At 43.0% G+C, this 25,450-nt stretch overlaps 1 protein-coding gene across 2 annotated transcripts in view; it reads left to right on the top strand.

The window, feature by feature from the left end:
* Nucleotides 1-4,204: 4,204 nt before the first annotated feature.
* Nucleotides 4,205-25,450, top strand: part of EPHX2 (epoxide hydrolase 2) — a 68,637-nt gene continuing 47,391 nt past the window's right edge. The window contains exons 1-3 of one of the 2 annotated variants that reach the window (XM_070505155.1): nucleotides 4,205-4,376; nucleotides 22,963-23,046; nucleotides 23,779-23,863. Coding sequence is in view for 1 of the 2 variants with exons in the window: in XM_014843304.3 (XP_014698790.1) it covers nucleotides 5,021-5,121; nucleotides 23,779-23,863 (186 nt within the window). In the remaining variant the exon portion in view is untranslated. Of the gene's footprint in view, nucleotides 4,377-4,819; nucleotides 5,122-22,962; nucleotides 23,047-23,778; nucleotides 23,864-25,450 lie in introns of those variants that run through there. The other variant, XM_014843304.3, reaches the window with a different exon arrangement.

The following is a 25,450-nucleotide window of genomic DNA, read 5'->3' as shown; positions in this document are numbered from 1 at the left end:
ACCTCCAAAGACCATCACACTGGGAATTAGGGCTTCCACATATGAGGTGGTGGCGGTGGGGGGGGGGGGGGGGGGGGGGCGGGGGACGACTCATTCAATCCATAACAATTGGCATGTGAATGAGATGATCCAGTAGAGGAGATAACTGATGATGGAGAAAGGGGGGATTGTCCTTGTGCCTACAAGGGTACCAAATCTAATGGCTCCATGAAAAAGTTGGCCTTAGACAGAACCAGAGGCAGCTGATCAGCGTATCTGGAGAGAAAGTGGAGTAGAAATAGCCATAGGTATGGCTTGGTGGGTCAGTGGAGGGGTTGGAGTTGGTGGCAGTTTTCTGAATGCTCCAATTTTCTCAGTGAAATAAGAAGCAAAGACACTGGCTGAGAGTAAGGATTGGGGAGAAGGCACCAGAGACTGAGGAGAGAAAGGAATTTGTCGTACAGGCTTCTGGGAGATGGGAAGGCAGAGCAGACTGGAGAAGAGTAGTAGAGTTGTTGGGTGGAGAATGGTACAGACGGACGAGGCGACATTATTGTTGTGAGTCTTCAGGGAGGATCTGGGAGCAGCGATGAGAACTGAAAAGGACCTCCCCTTTTCTACCCCGCCCCCTGTCCAGGGGTACAAGGGCAGGAGGGAGAAGAGCAGAAACAGGTGCCTGAGGGGAGAGCCAGGCTTCCAACAGAGCAAGAAGGAGAAGAGAATAGAAAAGAGGTTGGGGAAAATGGATTTTGCTGATGATGAATCTCAAGTTCCAGAGGGCATAGTGAGTTCCAGAAGGTTCCAGAAGGCACACTAGAATGGTTTTAGCAATTGGTGAGGCGTGAGAGGGACCTAAGCTGGCTGATTTAAACAGAGAATATATTTAATGACAGGATATTGGTGAGGCAGCTTGGGAGCTTGGAGAACCAAGCTTGGAAAACAAGCAGTAGCCAAGGGCAACACCAAAATCACATCACAGAACTAGACTGGTGAGGACACTGCTGCTGCTGCTGTCGCCGAATGCCGAGGGCCATGGCGCCTGCACCCTCCCCGCCAGCTGGGGACCCCTGAAATTGCTCACCAAAACCCTCCACCTCTGTGCCTGTTCCCCTCACCAGCTCTGCTGTAGAGTCTGGGCTGGATGCATCTGATTTGCTGAGCTTAGGTCACATGCCTTTACCCTAGCTTCATGGCGGGCTGGGAAAGTGAGCACACGCATTTTCAGATTCTATGGTCAAAGTGGCTCTTCCTTCTATTAAGATGCATAAGGTGGATATGCCTTCCAGTGTTCTTATTGGGAACCACAGAACTTCCTCTCAGTTATACAAGCAGAAGGGGATTTATTACAGGATAGTGATAACTCAGAGAAGTTCAGGGAGGACAAGAGAAACAGGCTTGGAAGCTACACAGCCAGAAAAATGCAGTGACAGCAATCCACGCCATGGTACAATTTTAAGGAAGCCATCACTGTGCCACCCTATCCACACCAAGTACACCCAGAATGAGACTGGAGAAGCTCCATCTCAGCCTCCCCAGAAAAACTAGACGTTTCTGCTATTGCCATCACTGGAAGAAAGTTCTCGTTGGCACAGCTGTTGCTTCAGGTTGCTCATTCCCATAGGCAAATCTCAGGCAAGAACATTGATTGGCAGAGCTCATATCATGTGGCCAGCTTTAAGGGAGCCTGGCAAACGTGGTGTTTGTGGAGTCTACCTTGAGAAGGTACAACTCAAAATGTGAGAACAGTCAAAGTAGAGAGAAGACGTTTGAAGGATGCTGTGCATGTCTCTGAATGACAGATGCCCACTGCAGGGCAGAATTTTCCAAATGTAGGAAGAGGTTATAGATGTTGGGCAGCCAAAAAAATGACAAATAAAAAAAATGATAAGTAGCCACTATAAATATTCCAAGCCTCATTCCTCTCATGGCCCCAGAAGGAACTCGCAACTCCTTAAATTCATCATGCCACTAAAATGGAAGCTTTGTGGTAGTCCTTATTTTTGTCTGTTTTATTTGCCAATGAATCCCAAGTGCCTGGCACATAACAGGTGCTTAACAAACATTTGCTGAATGAATTGAAGAAACTTATTTGTTGCATTAAAGACAGACAAAGCTTCGGGTGTAATGTGGGTTTAGAAAACCACCAGAGACAACTTTTAACTTGATTCAAACACTTACAGCAGGAGAAGCAGCAGTGTGAACACTTCTCCCAACCACTAGGAATTAAACAGAGATTTAACATGACGTTGCAAAACTAAGGTCAAGCAGGAGGCGGGAAAGCGGGCACAGTGGCAGGAAATCCCAAACTAATGAGTTCACTGTAAGTTCATTACAAATTTAGTGATTGACGCCAGATGTAATTTCTGAATTTTCCCTACTACATTAGCCATGTTTTATGATTCCACGCTATGAGCTGGAACATATTTTATAAATATTAAAATTAGCAGACATAAGGGTTACGATTTACATTTCAAAAAGATATCCAGTTTCCATAGCCCAGCTCAGTGAGCTCTTATCTTCCTGTCCCTTGGGTGGCAGATAACACAGGGGCAGTGTGACCCAGGAGAAAGAGCAGAGCGCAGTAAAACACAGTTGAGACCTCTGATCTTTGCTTGAGCAATTCAGCCAAGAATTTCTGTAACTCACAAGGTATTATAAAATATTCCAGACCAGATCAACCTACTAGTTTACTGTCCCTGAATAAACAAAGGTCCCTGTGATAGCTTCACAGTCTCTGCTTAACTAATGATGACTCCCATCTTAAAGCGGAGTCTCATAGTCTAAGTTTCTCAAACGGGGATTTATAAAATACAGTTCTGTGTGTCCTTGTTCTCCGCTTTGCCACTTTCACAAACACACGTGTGGATTCATAAACGATACTGCATTAGTCAGGTAACAGAAATCACTCTGGTTATTTTAAAAAGAGATTTAATACTGGAAATTAGGAGCCTACAAAATCTTTGAAACGAATATAGGAGTGAGCTCCAGGCTGGGCCTTTAAGAAAGACTCCCAGAAAACACCACCAAACTAGAGGCTGCCACCTCTGCCCCAGTCAACTGGCCACCGCTGGGACTGAGTTCGAGAACACACAGCTTAATGGGGATCAAGGGCTCTGGAAGCAGCCCCAAGTTCTCTGGTCTGAACAACTGAGTGAATGGGGATGCCATTTAGTACGACAGGGCACACCCTGGAAGGAACAGGCTGAGGAGGGGGCAATGCAGCAAGCGTTCTGTTTCAGTCACGATGAGTTGGAGACACAGGCGTTCAAGAGGAGATGCTGAATAAGAAGTTGGACATGCAAATGTGGGGACCAGAGGAAAGTATAAGCTGGAGACAAATTTAAGAGGTTTCGTACTACACAAGTCATGCTGCAATCTGCTTTCCTTTTATAGACTCATTTTACTCTTGAGACCACCGACTTCTTCAGAGACCGCTGCATTCACTTCTTGCCCTCTCTCAGTCTTCAAACCCAGGGCAATCGATCTTCCAGCTCCAAAAACGTCACTGCAAGTGTTCTGAAACAGGTCACCCAGGGCAATCCAAGTCCAACATCGAACGGGTTTTTTCAGTCCTCTCTGCAACATCGGGTGTGGTTGACTACTTCCTGCTTCTTAGGAGGGGTTACGAACCATGGTCATGGGTCACCAGAATAACACTGGCCAAAGCAGATCCACTTCTCCTGTTCATCCCATTGGTGATTGGCAGACGCAAGACTGTTGTAGATCACGTGCCTCTTGATTTCAGCAAGGTATCTGAAGACCTCTCACAACATTCTTCTAGAGAAATGGGGGAAATAGCTTGGATAAATTCAGACGACACATTCAAAAGGGAGGTCCCCAGCGTCTGTGTCCTGAGCGGTGCTCTCGGCAAGTTGGAACCCCAGGCCAAAAGCACGTTTTAACTCACCGAGCTACACTCCAGTGGTGTGAGGAAACCAACAACCCCTATGCAGGCGCAGCTCAGACAGCCCTAAGCAGACAAAGCTTGTCGTTTTCCAGAAACAGAAACGAGCCAATCGTGTGGAATCTGTGATTTAACATAAAGCTCACACATTTTTAGGCAGCATTAGTACAAGCAGAATGTACAAAGGGGTAATAAATAGTCCAGATTTATTTCTTCTAAGTGTCACTGCACAAGGGACTGGATTGGAGGTATTCTGGGTTGGCACACGATACCTGGAGCATATTTTATTCTAGAAATACATTTTGCCTTGACAAAGAGTGTGACTAGAGGAGCAGCGTGGTCAGCACAGCGAGGGACCTGTAACTGGATGCACCGAATACCGCCTCCCCCTCCCCTCCCCCCCCACCGCTAAGGAGTTTGTAGCCCTGGCTTTTTCTCAGGCCTCCCTCTCTCCAGGCCTGCCTAGGACTGGTGAAAGTCTGGCAAGTTCGCGGTAAGCGGTCAGCCGGTCCCGGGAGGCGCGGGGCTCGGGTCCGCCTCTTCAAGCAGCCGCTGTGGGAGCGCGAGGGGACTTCGGGCCATCGTTTCAGGCCACAGACAGCACTTCAGCCCTAGGAAGGATTCTAGCCCGAGTCTGGGCGCGCGGACGGAGGCGAGGCCCGGGAGGGGGCGGGACCAGCAAGGGGCGCCAGGCCTGCGGGCGGTGTGGGTGCGGGGCTGGGCGGCCAGGGTCAGACCAGGGGGAGGGGCCAGGGGGCGGGGAGCGTGAGTGTGTGCGTGTTGGGGGACCCAGGGTCGGGCTACGGGGCGGGGCGGAGGCCGAGGTCGAGGCGGGGCGTGGGCAGAAAGGGGAGCCCGGCCGGTGGGCGGTGTGCGTGGGGGGGGGCGGGGGGCGAGGCCAGGGTCAGGCCAGGGGGCGGGGCGGAGGCCGAGGCGGGGGCGTGGCCGCTTCGGCGCCAGGCCGTGGGGGGGCCGTGGGGTCGGAGGGTCGGTTGGGAGGGGGCAGGATCAAGCCAGGGGGCGGGGCCAAGCCGAGGCCGGGAAGGCGGGGCGGGTTCCCCTTGGGAGGTCCCGCGACCCGGTCCGCGGGCACGTCGTCGGCGCGCCTGGACCGTGCGGGAGAAGCTGCAGGAGACCATGGCGCTGCGTGCGGCCGTGTTCGACCTGGACGGGGTCCTGGCGCTGCCGTCGATCGCCCGCGCCTTCGGCCGCGCGGAGGAGGACCTGGCGCTGCCCAGGTGAGGGGGCGCGGCGCCCGCGGCGTGGGGGGCGGCATCCGTGCCCAGAAGTTGCCTCTCAGGACTTTCAGCCCTGGTTTCAGGTTGCTGGAGGGCGAGAGCCCTGAGAAAAGTTCACACAGTTCCCGGGCCCTAAAATACCAATGTCTATAAGAAGATCCATTGTCTTTCTCGTTGCTAGGAAGTTAAACTTCTCTAAGGACTCCAGAATTGCCCTCTAGGTTGAAAGCTTTGCCTAAAGTGAGGAATTACTCGCTGAGCTGTCTGCTGCCTGCTTAATTCTACATAGTGGAATGAGTTTTAGGGACGCGCGCTGAAGTTTAGAAGAGACGAAAGTTCTGTGCGTTGCAGGTTTCCTTATTAGAGCAAACTAGATAAACAGCCCCCAAAACTAATCACGGAGCAGTAGTCAACTAGGAAGCATCACCAGTAAGCGTGATGTTCAGGAGATCTCAGTGACATCAGAAAGTATGTTATAATAAGTGAAGAGAACAAACCCGTCAGTCAGACTGTAAAACTTTACTCCATGGTTTCAAGTATGAAAAAAAGCTACATGTAGAAAAATGTCTGGAAAATACAAAAAAAGTCCCTGGGATGGGATTATGAATGATTTTCTTTTCTACTTCTTTGTATTTTCCAGTTTTTTTACTTATGAACATATGTTACTCCTACAGACAGAAGGAGGGAAAGCATATTTATTTAAAAAGTTAAAAAAGAAAGAAAGATGACCCTGGCAACACCCAGGGAAGAGTGAATTCTAAGTGACTGGCAAGAATAAGGACCAGGGTGGAAGCTTTGAGAGTTCTGCCCCATCTAAGGAATTGTAGAATTCTTGTGATACCAAAGGCCAACATGGCTTTTTAACCTGTTATACTATGTAGATTGTAACAGACTGGTGTCTGCAAGCATGCCAAGCCAAAAGGGGGTTCAAAATCTACAGCAGCCCTCACTTGCAGATGTAGAAATTGAGGCTTAGCCGGGGGGGGGCGGGGGGTTAACTTGATCGCACAATAACACACATAGGTGGCTATGGAACCAACTTTTCTGCTTCCCAGTCTAGGATTCTTTTCTGTCTGGTTCATTGTGACTTCCCACCGCCCTTGGCAGTTGTTCTGGGAAAGATGTTAGTCTGTGGGGGGTGAGTAAATACATCAATTATGAATACTTGTGAGGATACAGGTGAATATTCTTGAGAGTATATTTGTGAGTGTACAAGTCACACGTATACAAGTTTACAAATGTGGGGTATTTAAAATAGCAGTGGTCTCTGACTCAGACCCAGATTAAAAATCTCAGTTCCTGTCACTTACTGCTGAGTGATTCTTGCTTAACCTGTTTTAGTCAACTTATCAAAGATCTTAGTCTTAATCTTAAAATAAGAAAATACCTTCCTCTTGTAGGGAGGAAGAATTATTCTTCTGCCCTCTAGGTTCTTCTGGCTGTTCTAAGAATTAAATTGACATGAGACAGAATAACAGGAGAAAACCAAAGAAATTTAGTAACGTGTGTACATGGGAGAAACCCAAGAAAACTGAGTAACTTGCCAAAATGGCTGAAGTCACCACCTTAAATATCATCTTCAGCTAAGGACAAAGGGGGATGTTGTGGGTAGTGGTTTAGGACTTCAAAGGACAAGGTAATTTACATAGAGATATTGTTGGTGTCGCAATCCAATGTACACATCAGGATAGATGCGGAGAGGGCTGGTGGCCACTCTGAGTTTATTATAACCAGCGTTTCAATATATACATAGCTTACAGCTGTTAAACATACACAGGTGTTCTGGATGAAGTGATTAGTGAATGCCAAGAATTCTTAGTGATTTCTCAAGGAACCCTCCCTCAGCCTCTGTTTTGATATTATCATGTTATTGCTGTGCTTGTATATTTTTATCTTGGAGCAGGCAAGGCCTCCTAGGCAATGGCTCCTCCTGCTCCCGATATCAATATCGTGTCTCCATCTGTGCCCCCAGGCGACCGATGCCTGGCTTAGGTTGCCTCCCCCTGGAGGTCTTACCCCTCATTGGCTAACTGGCCTTCTCACCTCCAGGTCACAGTTTGTTGGCAAGCCCTTTCCAGTGATTATTAACCCTTCCTGCGTCAGGGGCAGCTACAGATAGGAATGCAAATGTTTGATAAACATGTTTGCTGAGCCATCTATAGACATCGAGAGAGAACTTTGATAAAAAATAGTGGCATAGTGGTTAGGTTCACAGGCTCTGCTTCGTGGACTGGGGTTCACAGGTTTGGGTCCTGGGCGCCGACCTAGCACCACCCGTCATGCCATGCTGTGGTGGCATCCCACATAGAGTAGAGGAAGAGTGGCGTGGATGTTAGCTCAGCTACAGGCTTCCTCAAGCAAAAAGAGGAGGATTGGCAACAGATGTTAGCTCAGGGCCAATCTTTCTCACACACACACACAAAGCCCTTGCTAGGTGCCTTCCTGTCTGCCATACCTATAATTATCTATGGTGATACCTCCTTTCTGGAACAGGCCTTCTGTCTTAAATTCTTTTAGGCAGTTGGGGGAAGGTCAAAGTTTCTTTCTGAATCTTTTGTTCTTAAAAATAATCAAACCAGAGAGACATATTTTGGGATGATGGATTCTGCTCCCCACACCCTAGAAATTATTATGAGAGTTAAATTAGGTAGCATGTAAGGTGGATGGGCAACTGTGTTCCTGATACATTTCTTTTCTTTTTTTTAAATATTGGCACCTGAGCTAACATCTGTTGCCAGTCTTCTTTTTTTTTTTTCCCTTCTTCTTGTTCCCAATACACCCCAGTACATAGTTGTATATTCTAGTTATAGGTCCTTTTGGTTGTGCTATGTTGGACACCCCCTCATCATGGCTTGATGAGCAGTGCCATGTCCGCACCCAGGTTCCGAACCAGCGAAACCCTGGGCCGCCGAAGCAGAGCAGGCGAACTTAATCATTCAGCCACGGGGCCGGCCCCTGATATGTTTCTTTATTTACAGAAGTCTCATGCATTTGCAAAGTGATGTGTTGGACACACTCCCTTTATCTAGTGTGGCACTGACTTACACACTCCCATTGTTGAGATTGTTCCCAGCAGCCATAAAACAGGTTATAGCAAAGCTAGCTGACACCAGAAGGTCAGAGTCCATGACTTTGACCTTGTTAGCCTATGGAGTCTGTGAACCAACCATGAAGGTGTTATCAGAAGGTGAGCCTGAAGGGCCTGCCTAGCACTGGGCATTTTCAACAGGCTTGGCATCGGTATGAAAGCTGAGTCATCTACAGATAGCCAAACTCCAAGATGAAGGCAGTGCCATAAGAGGTGCAAAGTTCTTAGGTGATTCAAAGGAGGGAGAGATTAGGTGAGGAAAGCCTTAATGGAGGCAGACCCTGGGAAGATTGACAGGAGGTTGGTGGGAGAGATGTGAGGGGGGAGTTTTCCAGGTGAGGGGAACAGCATGAGCAAAGGCTGGGAGGTGGAAAGCATGGCATGTGCACAAGTACACAGAATATTCCAGTCTAGCCAGACGGGAGGGGAGTCGTGAGAGAAGTGGGGAAGTTGGTTGGGCCTGCATTGTAATGTGACGTGAAAGGCAGACTGAGCATGTACCTGCTTTGATAGCCGGTGACTCTCTGAGGAGCTTTTGAGTTGGGGTGTGGAGGGAGTAAAATAGTTGGTGCTCTAAATCAAGGTAGCTAATGCTTGGGGTGGGGGATCAAGTGCCTTGGGAGGAAGCAGGAAGCTGATGTTCACAGTGAGATCTGAGAGCTTGGCAGCTCAGAGGGGGAGCACTAGGGAGCAATGGCAGAGGTTGGAGCTGAAACAAACAAGACCTTCTTTGAGCCGGCAGTTTGCAGGGTCATTGGCACAGAAGATGAGGAATGTCGGCTGCAGGGCCCAGGAGAGGAGAAAGGAAGCCTGTGAGTTGGGTGCTACAGCTGTGAGGCGAGGAAGGGGTGAGGGTCCTAAACATCTGTAAATAGCTGTCTGAGAACAGGGCGATGGGCCCAAGCAGCTGTCATGAACTCCAGAAGTGGAGAGATGGTTGAATACCTGGGGTAAAACGGGGAGATGCGGATTCCTCCAGCATCAGACGGTGGAAGGAGAGAAAGGGAAGCTCAACTCTCCTTTGTGGTCATCCAGACCAGGGTGCGCTGAGGGTTAGGGGACTGGAGATGGTGGTTACCATGGCAACTGAGGCTGACAGGATCTGGAGGAGCCAGGGTGGTTCCCTGAGATCCACATCTGACGTGTAGACAATTGTGTGCTTCGGTTAATACCTTCTCACACAGCTTCATTGTGGAGGGTCTGCCCACTGCCACTGGCCTGAACACTGGGGATAAAGTGCCAGTTTCATTCAGAAATGTGTACTCTAGAACCTGAGGTGCTTCCCATGTGCAACGTTCAGTAAATATTTTTGAGCAAGAAAAAGAAGTGATCAGCAAATACAGAAAGTATTTGAGAACCGGGACTTCTTATTCGTATCCCAAGTACTATTTCGGGAAATACTTATTGAATGCTCCAGGAGCTTCTGGGGAGGTTCCCAGATTCGCAGTAGCTTTTCACACCTCTGGGCTTTTATGAATTCTCTGAAGCATCTTTCCTCTTTTTAAATTTCACATATGGGTTTTAATTATACAAGTAATAGAGATGAATACATTATTATGGAAATATTCAAATGCACAGAAACATGTAGAGTAAGAAATGTAAGTCCCTCTTCACCTTTCCCTATTCCTCGCCCCATCCCGGACATAATCATGGTTGATACATAGTTCATTTATCCAAAATCAGCGTTTTTTCATAATTTTTTCATAATTCATAATTCAGTACAGCAAAACCTGGCCTAACTTCATTTGACCACGAAATCTGACCTGACCTCATTTGATAGCAAACCTGATCTGACCAAGCATGAGTCTGTTTGTCATCATTGTCTGTCCTGCTGTGACTAGTCACACATCTCACTGTAGAAATATTAACAAGTTTGATTGAGAGGGCTGCGCCAGACCTCCCAGAGGTGTTACTTCGTTTATGACATATCCCCCCTTGCAATCTGAAAAATTCTGACATTTGAAACTCATCTGGTTCTGAGGTTTCAGATAAAGGATTGTCTGCGTGTTGCTTGTTTATATGAATTTGCAGACACATTTATGCAAAGATTGGTAGGTAGGTAGATTAGGAGATAGGTAGGTTTAAAAACAAACAATAGGATCATAGTACACATATTGTCCTAGGTCTTAATTTTTTTTCTACTAGATTTACTTAATTATTTTACTTCACTTAACAGTTGGACATCTTTCTGTGTCCATTTACGTATATCTGCTTTTCCTTTTTTAACCGCTCCATAGTATTCCACAATATGGAAGGCCATAATTTATTTAAACGTTTTCCCTGTTGGGAGACATTTAGTTATTTCCGAGTTGTTACTGTTACAGTGTCATTGCAATATTTCTGTAGGGTAGTTTCCTAAAAGTAGTTTTCTACACCGGCTAAAAGTATATTTACATCTCAGATATTGATAGATCCTGCCACACTGTTCTACAAAAGCTGTCCCTATGCTGACAGTACCCACGAAGGCCAGCCCTGGACCCTCCCTCCAGGGGAGATGACCCTTCTCAACTTTCGCCAGTTAGATCTGTGAAAAATGTTATCTTCTTGTGTTAGTTTGCGTTTTCCTCTTCACTATTCATTTTTATCGGCCGTTTGTATTTTTTTCCTTTAGTATTAATCTGTTTATACCGTTTGCCCATTTTTGTATTGGATTGTCACTTTCTTCTTGATTTCTAGGAACTCTTGATTTCTACCATGGTGTTTTATGTTTTCAACTTAGCGTCTCATCTGCTATTTCTTCTTCTTTCTTGTGCTGTCTTGATACAATCTCCACTCGCTTAGTTTTGCCTGTTTTGATGCTATGTCAATCAGTGTGTAAAGATTTGTGCCCTTTGTCAATATAAAAGTGCCTAGTAGGGACTGCTATTTTCTAAAGGGGTCCAGTCAAATTAGACTCTTACCAGGAATATCAGAGAGTTCCAGTTTCTCCACATTGTCATTAGTACTCAACATTGTCAGTCTGTTTCAATGTAGCCATTCTGGTGGGTATATAGTGGCATCTCATTGCGGTTTTATTTGTATTTCCCTGATGATTAATGATGTTGAGCTGCTTTTTGTATGCCTCTTGGCCGTGTGGTGATTCTCCTGAGTGAAATTCTCGTGTAAGTCACTTGCCCATTTTTCAATTGGGTTGTCTTTCTCTTATTGATATTTAGAATTTCTTTATATATTCTTGATACAAATCCTTTGTCATATATGTATGACATGCTATATATGTAGCAAATAAATTATATTGCAAACATCTTCTCCATGTATATGGCTTACCTATTCACTTTCTTTTCTTTTTTGTCTGAGGAAGATTCACCCTTAGCTAACAGCTGTTGCCAATCTTCCTCTTTTTGGTTGAGGAAGATTGTCCCTGAGCTAACAACTGTGCCAATTTTCCTCTGTTTTGTATGTGGGATGCCGCCACAGTGTGGCTGCCAACAAGTGGTGTAGGTCTGTGCCCAGGAACTGAACCCGGGCTGCCAAAGCAGAGTGCACCAAACTTAACCACTAGGCCACGAGGCTGGCCCGTGTTCACTTTCTCAATGATGTCTTGGATGAACCTGAATTAAGAAGAAGGTCTTAATTTTAATGATATCTATGCTAGTATTTTTTCTTTTATGATTAATGCTTTTTGTGTCCTTTTAAGAAATCTTTGCTTACCTAAAGGTCCTGAAGATATTCTGCTTATTTTTATTTTATTTTATTTTATTTTGTTTTTTGAGGAAGATTAGCCCTGAGCTAACTACTGCCAGTCCTCCTCTTTGTTTTTGCTGAGGAAGACTGGCCCTGAGCTAACATCCGTGCCCATCTTCCTCCACTTTATATGTGGGACACCTACCACAGCATGGCATGCCAAGCGGTGCCATGTCCGCACCCAGGATCTGAACTGGAGAACCCTGGGCTGCTGAGAAGCGGAACATGTGCTCTTAACCGCTGTGCCACCGGGCCAGGCCCTATTCTGCTTATTGTTAGGAGCTGGATTGTTTTAGCTTTCATGTTTAGGTCTGTGATCCCCTTTAAAATAATTTTTGTATTTGGTGTGAGGTAGGGGTGAGGTTCCCTCTCCCCACTTATGGATATCCAATTGTTCTAACATCATTTGTGGAAAAAAATCTTTTCCACTTTAAATTTTGGTAGCTCTTTTGTTGAAAAATGAAGTGACCATATATGTGGAGGTCTATTTCTGCACTCCCTATTATGTTAGGTCAATATATGTGTCTATCTTACAATAATACCACCTTGTCTTAATTATTCCAGCTTTATAATAAATCTTAAAATCTTGTAACATAAATTCTTCTTATTTGTTCTTCTTCAAGATTGGTTTGGAGTCCAGCCCCATGGCCAAGTTCACATGCTCGGCTTTGGCAGCCCAGGGTGTTGCCGATTCAGATCCTGGGCACAGACATGGCACCACTCATCAGGCCACGCTGAGCTGGCATCCCACGTGGCACAGCCAGAGGCATTCACAACTAGAATCTACAACTGTGTACTAGGAGGCTTTGGGGAGAAGAAGGAAAAAAAAGAGATTGCAACAGGTGTTAGCTCAGGTGGCAATCTTTAAAAAAAAAAAAAGATTGTTTGGCTATTCTGTGTCCTTTGTGTTTCCAGATAAATTTTATAATCAATATGTCAATGCCCACACATAAATACAAAGCCTGCTAGAATTTTGATTGGGAGTGAGTTGCATCTTAAATCAGTTTGGTGAGAACTTTTGTCTTAACAGGATTAAATCTTCTGATACGTGAACTTAATATGTCTCTCTCCACATATTGAGGTCTTTAATTTCTCTTAGTTTTGTAGAGGTCTTAAACCTCTTTCATTAGATTTGTTTCTGTTTTTTTTTTTTATGCTGTGATAAGTGGTATTTAAAAACATTTTATTTCCAATTGTTTCTTGTCATTTATATATATTTTTTGTGAGGAAGATTGGCCCTGAGCTAACATCTGTTGCCAGTCTTCCTCTTTTTGCTTGAGGAAGATTGTTACTGAGCTAAGATCTGTGCCAGTCTTCTCTGTTTTATGTGGGATGCCACCACAGCGTGGCTTGACAAGCAGTGCTAGGTCCTTGCCTGAGATCCAAACCTGCAAACCCTGGGCCACCAAAGCAGAGCGCACAGACTTAACGACTATGCCACGGGGCTGGCCCCCGTCATTTATTTTAAACCATATCTTTCCTGTTCTCAAGTTTTTAATTTTGATCTATCTTTATGTTGACTGGAAATCTTTCTTGATTTTTTTTTTCCCCAGGAAAGGCATGTGATGGTAAACTGTTAGTTTTACATGTCTGAGACTCTGTTGCCTTCACATCTGGAAAATAAGTTGTCTGGGGATAGCATCTTTTGGCAATTGTTTCTTTTTAGCTCAATATCTAGTGAGTATTGCCCCACAATCTTCTGACACTTAAGATTGTAGAATAGAAGGCTAATGTCAGTGTGAATTGTTTTTCTTTCGTGTATAATCTGTGTTTCTACACAGAAAGTTATTTGTTATACTTTTTTATCCTAGGAATGGAAACGTTTCCCCAGCATATGTCTGCTGTGCTGCTTTTTTCATTAATTTTACCTGGTACTTGGTGAACACTTTTGATCTAAGGACTTAAATTTTTCTTCAGTCCAGAGAAATTTTCTCCCATTATTCCTTTGACTGTTGCTTCTCTGATCTGTCCTTCTGGAATTCTTACTGTTTGTTTTTTGAAGGAATTTGTCCTTCACAGGTCTTATCTTTAATTACTTCATCATTTTACTCTTTGTTCATAGAAAATTTATTGTATCTTTTGATTCATTAATTTATTTTTCATTTACTTTTTTATTAAAGATTGGCTCCTGAGCTAAGAACTTTTGCCAATCTTTTTTTTTTCTGCCTTTTCTCCCCAAATCCCCACAGTACATAGTTGCATATTCTAGTTGTGGGTCCTTCTAGTTGTGGCATGTGGGACACTGCCTCAACATGGCCTGATGAGTGGTGCCATGTCCACACCCAGGATCCAAACCGGGGAAACCCTGGGCTGCCAAACCAAAGCATGTGAGCTTAACCACTTGGCCCTGGGGCCAGCCCCCACTAATTTATTTTGTGTAATAGCCATATCACTGTTCACTGTTTTTAATAAGCACCCTTAAAATTTGGAATTCATGTTTTCCAATCCAACAATGTTCTTATCTCAAATTGCTTTTTTATTGTTATTTCTGCCTAATTTTGTTATAGATGCATTGGTATCTCCTTCCTCTATGGTTATATTCTTCCCTCAGTTCCTCTTCCTTAATTAGCCTCCATTCTCAAGGCACAAAAAATAGTTTTCCATTTTCTTGTCACTCATTTAGTGTGTTACATTTATTGGTTTATAGGTTGCCTCCCTTGTTCGCCTTTGAGCTCCCTAAGAATAGAGTCTTATTTTTCCATTTTATATCACATCATTTAGCACACTGCCTTGCCTGCCTTAGGTGCTCAATAAAAGATTGATGAGTTAAATTGTGTATTGCTTCTTAATGGTGGCAGATGTGGAAGGGCATGAGAGGTTTTTTGAGGTGATGAAGATGTTCTAAAACTGGAATGTGGTGATGTTTGCACAATTTTATAAATTTACGACAAACCGTTGAATCATTCACTTAAAACGTGAATTTGATTTTATATAATTATAATTTAATAAAGCTATTTAAAAAAAAGGCTGATGGCAAAGGTGTGGCAGAGCCAATGCTGTTACTGGAAAGTTGAGGAAGGCCTGAAATAGAGGAGTATATCTTTTCATATTTTGTCCAGAGTTGATAATTGTTACCTGAAAGAGTGCTAGTCAGATAAAAGGTAGTTGGCTGTTATCAGAAATGAAATTCTCTTGAGAGAAATAGGGCAGTGACCACTCTAGCTACTTCCTGGAACAGCCCATCTATTTTAAATTCTTTTAGGCAGTTAGGAGAAAAGTCTAAGTTTCTTTCTGAACCTTTTGTTATTAAAATAGTTAAGCCCAAGAGACACATTTTTGGGTGGTAAATTCTGATCCTTCACGTTCCTGCCTTTGAAACTTCAAGAAGTTTCACAGTCCAGAAGCTGAGTTGGTGGATTGTTCCATCTCACCGAACCAGTCTCTCAGTCCTGATGATAGGTCAGTCCAGTTAAATTCATTTCAGAAGGCAATGATGCACCTGGGCTACCAAAGTTCAGCCTATATTGTATAAGCAGGCAGTCAGGTATTTAATAAGAAGGATTTGTGTGGAAACAAAAAGAAAAAACAATGTTAATGGTTGGAGCAAATTATAAACCAGTTTCTGAGCCCAGGGGACAGCCAGTCAAGAAGATTTCTAGATATCAGGATCAAAGCATCTTTTGTTGTTTGAAATGTCTCTGATGATGTCGTCAGGGGTTCAAGTATTTTTTTGAGTGCTTTACACTGCAACAGGCATGAAGATTGTCTAAACATGGGCTATCTTGGTGCTCTCACTTACATTTATATCAAGTTGTTCAGCTTCAGTTTGCAGAGCTTCAGGAAAAAGGGTGGTTCCAGTTCTCAGTGATTCCAAATGAAGGGGATCGAGTTTGGAGATTTGTAGCCAGGTATTTCAGGAAACTGGAAGAATTCAGGCTCCTGTCCAGTTTACAGGTAGAAAACTGAAACCTTGAAGACAATTAACAGAACTAGGATCTAACATTCTCAAGAGTGTATTATAGTTTCTACTGAAACAATTTTTCTCCCTAAAATCATCCTCATTTTTACCAAAGATAACCAAAGTAAGACTCTCTGATTTGCAAACCTAAGTCTAATTTCAGTAAACTTGGCCCAATCACTTATATAAGTACAGCAGATTAACGTTTGATCATATTGGCTCTTTTAAATCTGCTTTGCTGTAACTTTTCATAAGGAATCTCAGATTGAACTTCAAAGGCCTCTCAAGGCCAGGAAAGCCAAGCCAAGGACTTGTTATCAGACTCTGCCTGCAATACTTGTAGATTTGGGTGAATTCTTCTCTTCTTGAGGTTCCCAAAAAGATCCTGGGGTTCCTGCACCTGCCAGGAGGTGACCTTCTTTACTTACTTGGTAAGGTTGCTGTGAACCCTTTAAGCAAATTACCAGGCCAATATTTCCTAGTGGCTTTATTTGTTCAACCTTTGTCCTTAAAGATATAGATATAGAGTCAACCTTTGTTCCTTAAAGCTCTCTGGTCATATTCTAGTCTATGTATGTCTCTCTCAAATGTGATATTCCAATCAAAGCTTTGGTAATATAACCATTGTTTCCAATTGTGTCCTGTTATAAGAGAACAGATTCTTATTGAACTTATACAAATAACTATATTGCCATGAAAATAAGAATACTCACTGAGAGTTTCTGAATTCTGGAGGGATAATGTAGGTAGAAAAAAGATAAATGTTACAATTCTGTTTACAAGAGTATAATTTACCAAACTGCTGTTAAGTCATAGCTTAAGAGAAAAGAGAAAAGAGTCCCTTAAATCTGAAAAAAAAACCTTAAAAAAATCAGCAATATTTCAAACAAAACTCATAAAAATTATAATCATCCTGATCAGTTCATTCAGTCCTATATAATCAACTCTTGATCTTTTGTTAGAAGTTTTATAAAGCCATCAGTTTCTCCTTTAGAGTTCCATAATTTTTTTTACCCAGCTCAGTTTTATGATCTGCAAGTTTATCAGAAACCTGTATTCTAGAGTAAGTGTCAGTGTCCTTTCCATGAATCTCTCTGAAGATGAAATACATCTGCAAAAGCAGAGTAAAACAACAACTATCTGCAAATGACAAAAGACACAAAAAAGGCAATTGACAAAGAAACTTGGCTATTCTGTGTCATACAACACTTCAAGATAATAACTAGAATTATGGCTGACAACCAGGACAGATCAGAATTTTTGGAATGTTACATAATTTTCTTTTTTTTCCCCCTTTTTTTTAAAAAAAAAAAAAGATTGGCACCTGAGCTAACATCTGTTGCCAATATTCTTTTTTTTGCTTCTCTCCAAAGCCCCTCAGTACGTAGTTGTATATTCTAGTTATAGGTCCTTCTAGTTGTGCTTTTTGGGATGCCATGTCAGCATGGCTTGATGAGTGGTGCTGGGTCCACACCCAGGATCCAAACTGGTGAAACCCTGGGCCACCAAACTGGAGCTTTGGAACTTAATCACTCAGCCACGGGGCCAGCCTCTGTTACATAATTTTCTAAAACACTTATATCAATAACAGTTATCCACATAATATCATAGATCACTGTGAAACAATGCTTAGTTATCCATTTAACTATCATGACAGTTAAAGATTTTGAGGCCAATGCAGGAAATTAAATAGTTGTAAGAAAAACCTTAGCACCTGTGATTTAAAGACCTGCTAAAAACAATACAGGAAATTTATTTTCATAAAACATAAAATTTCTACCCTTCTGGTAGGATACTCAAAGAAAAAAAACTTTCGTAATCTTTTTATCAAGAGCAGACTAAAAGTTCAAGGAAATTATCCTTTCTAATTTTGTACCAGATTACTTTTGATATTAAAACTCATTCACTTAATTAGATTTACTTCAATCTTAGCCAACTTGACCATGCACAACTCTTTCTTCAGGGTTCCTTCTCCACAAACCTTCTATAACTTTCTTTTTACATTCAGAACTTGTCCCATGCCTTCCTTTTTTTCCCTCCTACTACTTTGGGACAAATTTATCTTTGTTAACAAAACAGACAAAAATATTTCCATTCTTTATACCTTCTTTACTGAAAGCATGTATCTTACTTTCCTTAATACAAAGATGTTTTCCATATTAATTTTTAGTAGCTTTAATTACATACATTAATTAGAATGTTTTAACCCTTATAGACCTTAGCGAAAACTAAACAGTAAGCAATTATGAACTTTTATATTGGCATTCTAAACACTTTTCATAATTTCTAGAAATTTTCTTCGTCATAGTACAATTTTTAATAAAATACATGTTTACTAATAGACCCAAACATCTTTTAGTTTCTTTGTAATAGGAAAGCAAAAGTAGATAAACTTAGACATGTTTAGCAATAACGTTTCAGTATATTTTCTTATTTGAAAATGACCGAGGCATTCAATGAATTTTCTATCATTTAATTTCATCTGGCAAAACTTCAAAGTTTCAACTTACAAGAGAAGTTTTGAAAGTTATCTTAAATATACATGCCATAACACATAAAAATGTCACCCAACACTTTTATCCTTTTCACATCTATTTAGTTTACTCATTCTCAATAATTATTTAGATTGCCTACAAAACTTCATGAGATATTGGGCAAAATTAGCTATCATTTTAAGTTATTATTTTTGCTAACCAGTTTTGTAATAGAGATAACATCAGTTTATTTGACCAATAAATGTAGAATAAAGTCTGCATGTCTGCATCATATCCAATGCTAATAACTATCAGGACATGTCCATTTTAATCAAACCAACAATTTTAAATAAGATTTTATTTACCAAAGATTAATTTATATCATGTTAACTTGAAAGACATTTGGGTTAGTTGCTGTTACATTTAGAAATAATTTACATAAGCGCTTACTTTAAGCCAATTGAGTAGAGCTCTTTAGAAATTATACCATCTGGAGGTAAAATATCACTCATATATAACATATGTATAGACGCACATACACAGACTCCACAGCTGCTGTTGTAAAGTTACTGCCGTGAATCAGGTATAGTAATATAAGTCTCCCTAGATATGAATCTAAATTTTGTTTTAAGCATTTTTACTAATATTTGTGGGGAACACACTTAAGATGCTAGATTTTTGGCATGGGTGCTCTTATGGCTGTTTTTCTTTCCTTTTTTCCTTTTTTCTTCCTTCAGTCTTAGGAATTGGTGATGGGCTAGATATTTCCTGGAGAGTTTGCAAGCTCTTTGAGATAAAGGAAATGGGTGGAATCTGAGCTGCCTCTGGAGCTGCATTTCCAGTCTTGCAAGGATAAAAGAGGTTGACCCACTGTTCCAGCTACAGTTTTTCAATTTAGAAGTTTTTCCAATTTAAGGATCCATCCTCTGACCTTTGACAAGTAGAATCTTAATAGCTACTCAAACCAATAAGCATTTATGGCTTAACTATGGATGCAAGAGGTGTCCTAAAAAGGGAGTGTGAAAGAAGCACCTCTCGTAAGATCCAGGAAGTTCACTCCCAAAAATAGTCCAGGAAAGCAAAGACTTCTGCACAGGCGGTAGTGCACTAGCAAGCAGTGAAGGTTGAGGCGACAAAGCCCCCCAGTGGACTGGGATCCCCCTCTCATGACAAACTCCCCTGAGGGCTGATAAGCTGGACAAAGAGAGTATGGTACACGCATCCTCTAGATGGCAGAGACCAAAGAGGTCACAAAGCCAAGCTCTCAAGACACAGAACAAGACAAAAAACCCTCATCTAATATGCACAGTAACAGCTTTAGCTAAGCCTTGAGTCTCTCAGAGCCAAATTTATACCTAGGAGGGAGGTGCTGTGGAGTTGCGGATTGCATATGCTTTGCAGAGTACCTCGCTGCACAGACATTTTCTTGAGGTTGGTGGGGGTGAACCCTTGACTCTTTAAAGATTTCTTTGTTTCCCGGTTCGAAAGCTCAAAAGGAGCCCAAAGTGGCCATTGTAATTTTAAATTATCTGGGGTTATCTTGCCAGCTGTTTATAGTGAGCCCCATTTTAGGGGGCTTTTCCCAAGGTGGCCACAACAAACGAGGTGATTTCTAAAGAGTTTGTTACAATCACCGAGAAACTCAGTCCCCAAACAGCCAACTTTAGCAAATAAAACAGTCAGACATAGACAAACATCAACAGACACTGAAATCCAATACTCTGGGACTCTAACCCGATCCTTTGAGTGCCCTGCAGCTGTAACCCTTTTGTATTGTCTCCATTGAACCCGCAATCCCAGCCTTGGGACTTTAACCCAGCAAAAATCTCTCCAGTGGGGCCTCTAACCCACGGTCCTAATGAGATATTAGACAGTTTTAGGCACAGGTGCATTTTACTGAGCACACTCACCAAAAAGACTTCTGATCCTGGAACTGTTTACTTCTCCCAAAGGAAAAGAAAATGCCTTGGGGCTTGGAGTGCCACAGCGGAAGTGGGAATCCAGTCAGTTGAGCCTCTAGACCAGATTGTCTAGGCGGCCACTTAGGGTCCATGAAAAGACCCCACACCCTGCCTGGGGCTCCAGAGCCTTGGGCCGGCCATGTCAGGACCTTGTCCTTTCGTGGTTGCCAATTGTTACCACGCGAAATTGGGGCTCACTTGCCCAATGCACATAAACAAACCAATTAATTACAGCATCAGCCTTTGGGAAAAGAGATCAGCCTTATTCTGTGAAATCAATCTGCAGGGAGACAGGGGGCATGTGCCCTCTGATCTGTCTCTGTAATTCAGGATTTGGGGCAAAATTTAAGAGGTTAGGGAGAATGGGCTGGCACACAGCAATGCTGGTGGCACAGGCTTTGATGGGTGGGCCTCAAGCATTTGTGGTAAGGTTTTGAACATTTATGATAGGGTTCTAAACATTTATGATGAGGTTATAAACTTTTATGATAGGGTTCTAAACATACATGGTGAGTGGGGAAGGAATTTTAACACGGGTTCTTCCTGAATGAGGGACCCCTCGCTTCTGATCTGAGTTCGACTTTCAAGTTCCACTCGTGTCCCCACACTTGGGTTCCTCAGGAAGGAGGATCTTTGGGTCCCTGGTCATTTCAGGTCAAGATTTCTTCTTTTGCACATGCCCTGGCTATGTGTCTTTGCAGATTTTCTGAAAGGCAATTCTTAATCACTCTGTTGATAAGAGATGGGATCAGTTAAACTGGTCCTGGAAGGCCTCTGTTCAGTCAGGTGGCAGCCTCCCGTCTTATTTTCTGCCTTTTTATCTATTCACTAATCTCAGAAAGTAATCCATTTACAAAAACTTTTGAGGGTCCCCCCGGGTTTAAGTAATTCAACTGTGGCCCTTAATTTTAAACATGTTTCTTAAATGACCTTATTTAATTCAAAGTTCCTGATAATTATCATTATTCTAAATCTAGTTTCTGTTCTCTATCCAAATTTTGTTTTTAAGTTTTTCTGCTAATATTTGTGGAGAGGAGACTCAAGATGCTAGATTTTGGGCAAGGGCACTTCTGTAGCCATTTTTCTTTCCTTTTACTGAATAGTTCTAATTGCAAGATGGTGTTTGAATTCAAAGACCCCTTCTCAGGCCTCACCTCAGGCCCCAGTGGGTGTTGGGGCCACACTGTATTACAAAAGAAAAGGTATGCCCCAACACCTCCATAAAATCCCCAGTTACCTGTGAACATCCTAAAGGACCAGAGGGAGCAGTGCCTCTTTTCTTCAGAGTCAGAAGACCCTCGTAGAGTTAACTTCTAAGGGAAGTTTGTTACAGTCACTGAGAAGCTCAGACTGCAATCAATTCAGTTTAGATAAACGACATTAATACACAATAATGTACAGTATAGTTCTACATATAGCATAGATCCTGATGCTAGCCAGACTACCAGGAGTACTCAGGGCCAGACCACCAGGAGTGACTCACAAATGAACCTTTTATCGTGTCTCTAATTATCTTGGGTGGTCCAGGCCCAAGATTTGGGACTCAGCCTGCCAGGATTCCCCAGAATACAAGTCAAACTTTTATTTCCAGGGAATCAAAGCAGAGAGATGAGATAAGGGACAGTCACTTTCTTAAGGTTACTCCCCCAGAGCCCAGAAACGTCTTGATCCAGAAGCAGTTTCTTTTCACAAAAGTGAAAGCAGCACCAAGGAGCCTGTAGCGCTCCTTGGAAATAGGAATCCAATCAGCTGTCTCTAGACAGTAGTCTAAGCGGCAGGTTAGGGTCAGCAATGAGAGCCGCATCCTGCTGGGGGCTGCAGAGCTGTGGCGGGCGGTCACAGGACCACGGTCCCTTTGAGGTCGTCAGAAATTGTTTCCAAGCAAGCGCTCGTTGCCCGACGCACATAGAAGCCAATACTTTGGCACCAACTTTTGAGAAAAGAAAAGCTTTATTGCAGGGCTGACTGGCAAGGAGACAGGAGGCAAGGCTCTCAAATCTGTCTCCCTGATCCAGGATTTGGGGCAAAATTTAAGGAATTAGGGGCAGAAGCTAACTGGCTGGTCTCGAATCGGGCCATGTATGGTAATCAAGCTACTTGGGCTGCTGGAAGCTGACTTTCCTTGTTGAAAGACTTCTGACTTCGTAAGGGACTCTGGTGGCAACATTTCTGAAGATTCTTGGTTCTGATGTCATCCTGGGCGGTGGGTTCCCACCTGGCACATGCTTGGGGCTGTCTCCGCTACTGAACACCAAGTTTCATTAATCAACAACATGTTTTAAGGAAGCAAAACGAGTTTAAGCTGGTCAATTCTTTATGCGCTGTTTCACTCTTACTTGGGAATGGTAAATAATTTTAACTGGCTTGTCAATTCCAGTCCATTGTAATTCAGGTGCTTGGAGCACTGTATTAAGAAGGTTTGTAAATCAGTGTCTAGACTCAGTGGAATAGGAATGTGGTGATGGGTTATTAAAATTGGCCAGAGTGCAGGGGAGCAGGGGTGTGTGTTTGCCACGTATGTGCCATCCTTTATCTGTCTGATGTCACCCAGCCAGCCATGTGAGTGTAACTGATCCACTATTTGGGGTGGGAAATTATCAAGAAGGTGGAATGGGATCTTTTCTTTTGTAATGTGGGGAAGGGAGCAGATAATTTTTTGGTCTTCCTCCCTCTGCGTCTGCTACTTCTTGGGGCCGTATATAAGGGATGAATACGAACCGAGGTGTATTATTTTGCCAGAGCTGCCGGAACAAAGTACTGCAGACTGAGCGGCTTCCACAACGGCTCCTGAGGCGGGAAGTCCAAGGTCAAGGTGTCAGCAGGGTTGGTTTCTTCCAAGGCCTCTTTTCCTCGTCTTGTAGATGGCTGTCTTCTCTCTGTGTCTTTACACGGTGTTCTCTCTGTTCATGTCTGTGTCCTGATCTCTTCGGGACACCAGTCATGTTCTGTTAGGGCCCACATGAATGGCCATATTCTGGCTTAATTACCTCTTTAAAGGCCCTGTGTCCGAATACAGTCACATTCTGAAGTACTGGGGATTAGGACATCAACGTGTGAATTTAGAGGGGCACAGTTCAGCACATAACACGAGAAAGCTTTTTAAAAATTAGATGAGGCTAAGATAAAATAGAAACTATATGTGCAGAACCAAAACCAAAAAAAGTAATTCCTTTTGAAGAATATGAACTAATAAGCAGTCCTTTGGAGCAGTGCCTTGTGCAAATGAGCTGAAAACAGTAATGACTGCCTGTCCAGTCTTGATTTTGTCCCTTAAGCGGCAAAACCGGAAGCACCTGCAGTTGAAGAGTCTCTGCTAGGTGGTCCCAGTGAGCAGCTTCACCTGTGAGCGTATTTATCATCTAGTTTGTGATCTCGGGCCCCAGCTGGATTGCTCCTCGTGGGCAAGGATCCCAACTTCCACCTAGCGTTTCCTCACCCCTGGCAGAATGCCTTTCTAACAGCACTTTGTCATTGGATGTAAATAGTGTCTCTTCCCTACACGTCGCCGTGATGAAGTCTGGACCGTTCATGATGTTGTTTCTTTGTGTTTTCCAGAGGCTTTCTGAGTGAAGCTCTGAACTTAAAAGGCCCAGATGAATCTATTGCCCGCCTCGTGACAGGAGAGATCACATTCTCCCAGGTAAGGGGACACCTCATAGACCCCCTTGAGAAGGTGTTCTGTGCCTCCATGCCCATCTCCTACGCTGACCATGAGCTCTTTGAGGGCAGTGCCGGGTCTGCTGCACCCTTTACCCCTTACAGCACTTAACTTACAAAACTGGGCTGGAGGCCCAGAGACACAGAAAGAGACACTTAAGACTGGCTTGTTGTCTCTTTGGGCCAACCAAAGGGACACACTTGAATGACTGGGAAACCTCCAAGTCCTCGAAGATCTATGCCAGGGAATTACAACAGCCAGAGTAGCTTTTTTTCCTCTTGAGTTAATGGTAAATAATTTATTATGTGGTAACATACATATATTACATTATGTGGTAATGTACATAATATACATTTCCTCTTAAATTATGTGATAAAATACACATAACGTAAAATTTACTATCTTGATCATTTTTAAGTATACAATTCAATAGTGTTAAGTATATTCCCATTGTGCGACCCTCACCACCATCCATCTCCAGAGCTCTTTTCATCTTGCAAAACTGAAACTCTATATCCCTAAACAACAGCTCCCCATGCCTTCTTTCCCCTGGGCCCTGTAACCCACTGTTGAACTTTCTGTCTCTATGTATTTAGCTCTGCTAGGTACCTTATATAAGCAGAATCATACAATATTTGTCCTTTTGTGACTGACTTATTTCACTTAGCATAATGTCTTCAAGGCTTATCCATGTTGTAGCATGTGACAGGATTTCCTTTTTAAGGCTGAGTAATACTCCATTGTATGGATATACCACATTTTCTTTATCCATTCATCCATCCATTGACACTCTATTTGCTTCCACCTTTTGGTTATTGTGAATAATGCTGCCGTGATCATGGGGATGCAGATATGTCTTTGAGACAGTAATTTCATTTCTTTCAGGTATATACCCACAAGTGGGATTGCTGGATCATATGGTAGTTCTGTTGCTAAGTTTTTGAGGAACCACCAGACTGTTTTCCATAGTGGCTGCATCCATTTACATTCCCACCAACAGTGCACAAAGGTTCCAATTTTCCTACATCCTTGCCGACTCTTGTTATTTTCTGTTCTTTTGATAGTAGTCATCCTTAGAGTAGCTATTTTCAGACAGGGCCACTGTTAATGGGGCTGTTAATTAATAACTATATAATGGGTCAGACATCAGGATTTGAATCATAGCTCCCACTCACAGACTGTGTGACCACAGCAAGTTGCTTAACCTTGCTAAGTCTCAGTTTTGCCATCTGTAAAATGAGAGTGATAATACTGTCTATTTCATAGATTGTCATAAAGCTTGACAAGTGCCTAGCACAGGGCCTGGCCCATAGTAAGTGCTCAGTAAAGAGTAGTTAAAATTCTTACTACAACTTCACTTATTTCTTAACAAAGTAATCAGGATCTAAAACCACTTGAATTCTCCATTAGTGCCTTGAAGAAGAAAGGCTACTGAGAATCTACTCTCTAAGCACACAGATAAAACAGTCTATATTTTAAATTTTTTTATCAGTTACAGCCCACTGTAATAGAAAGCAAAAGCCCACCTTTCTGTGAAGGCAAGTGTGGTCTTAGTGTGGGGAGTATAAT

This window comes from Equus asinus, chromosome 3 (assembly GCF_041296235.1).
Source record: "Equus asinus isolate D_3611 breed Donkey chromosome 3, EquAss-T2T_v2, whole genome shotgun sequence".
NCBI classification, from domain to species: domain Eukaryota; kingdom Metazoa; phylum Chordata; class Mammalia; order Perissodactyla; family Equidae; genus Equus; species Equus asinus.
The sequence above is the reverse complement of the archived record's forward strand: the minus strand, read 5'-3'. Positions and strand labels throughout refer to the sequence as shown.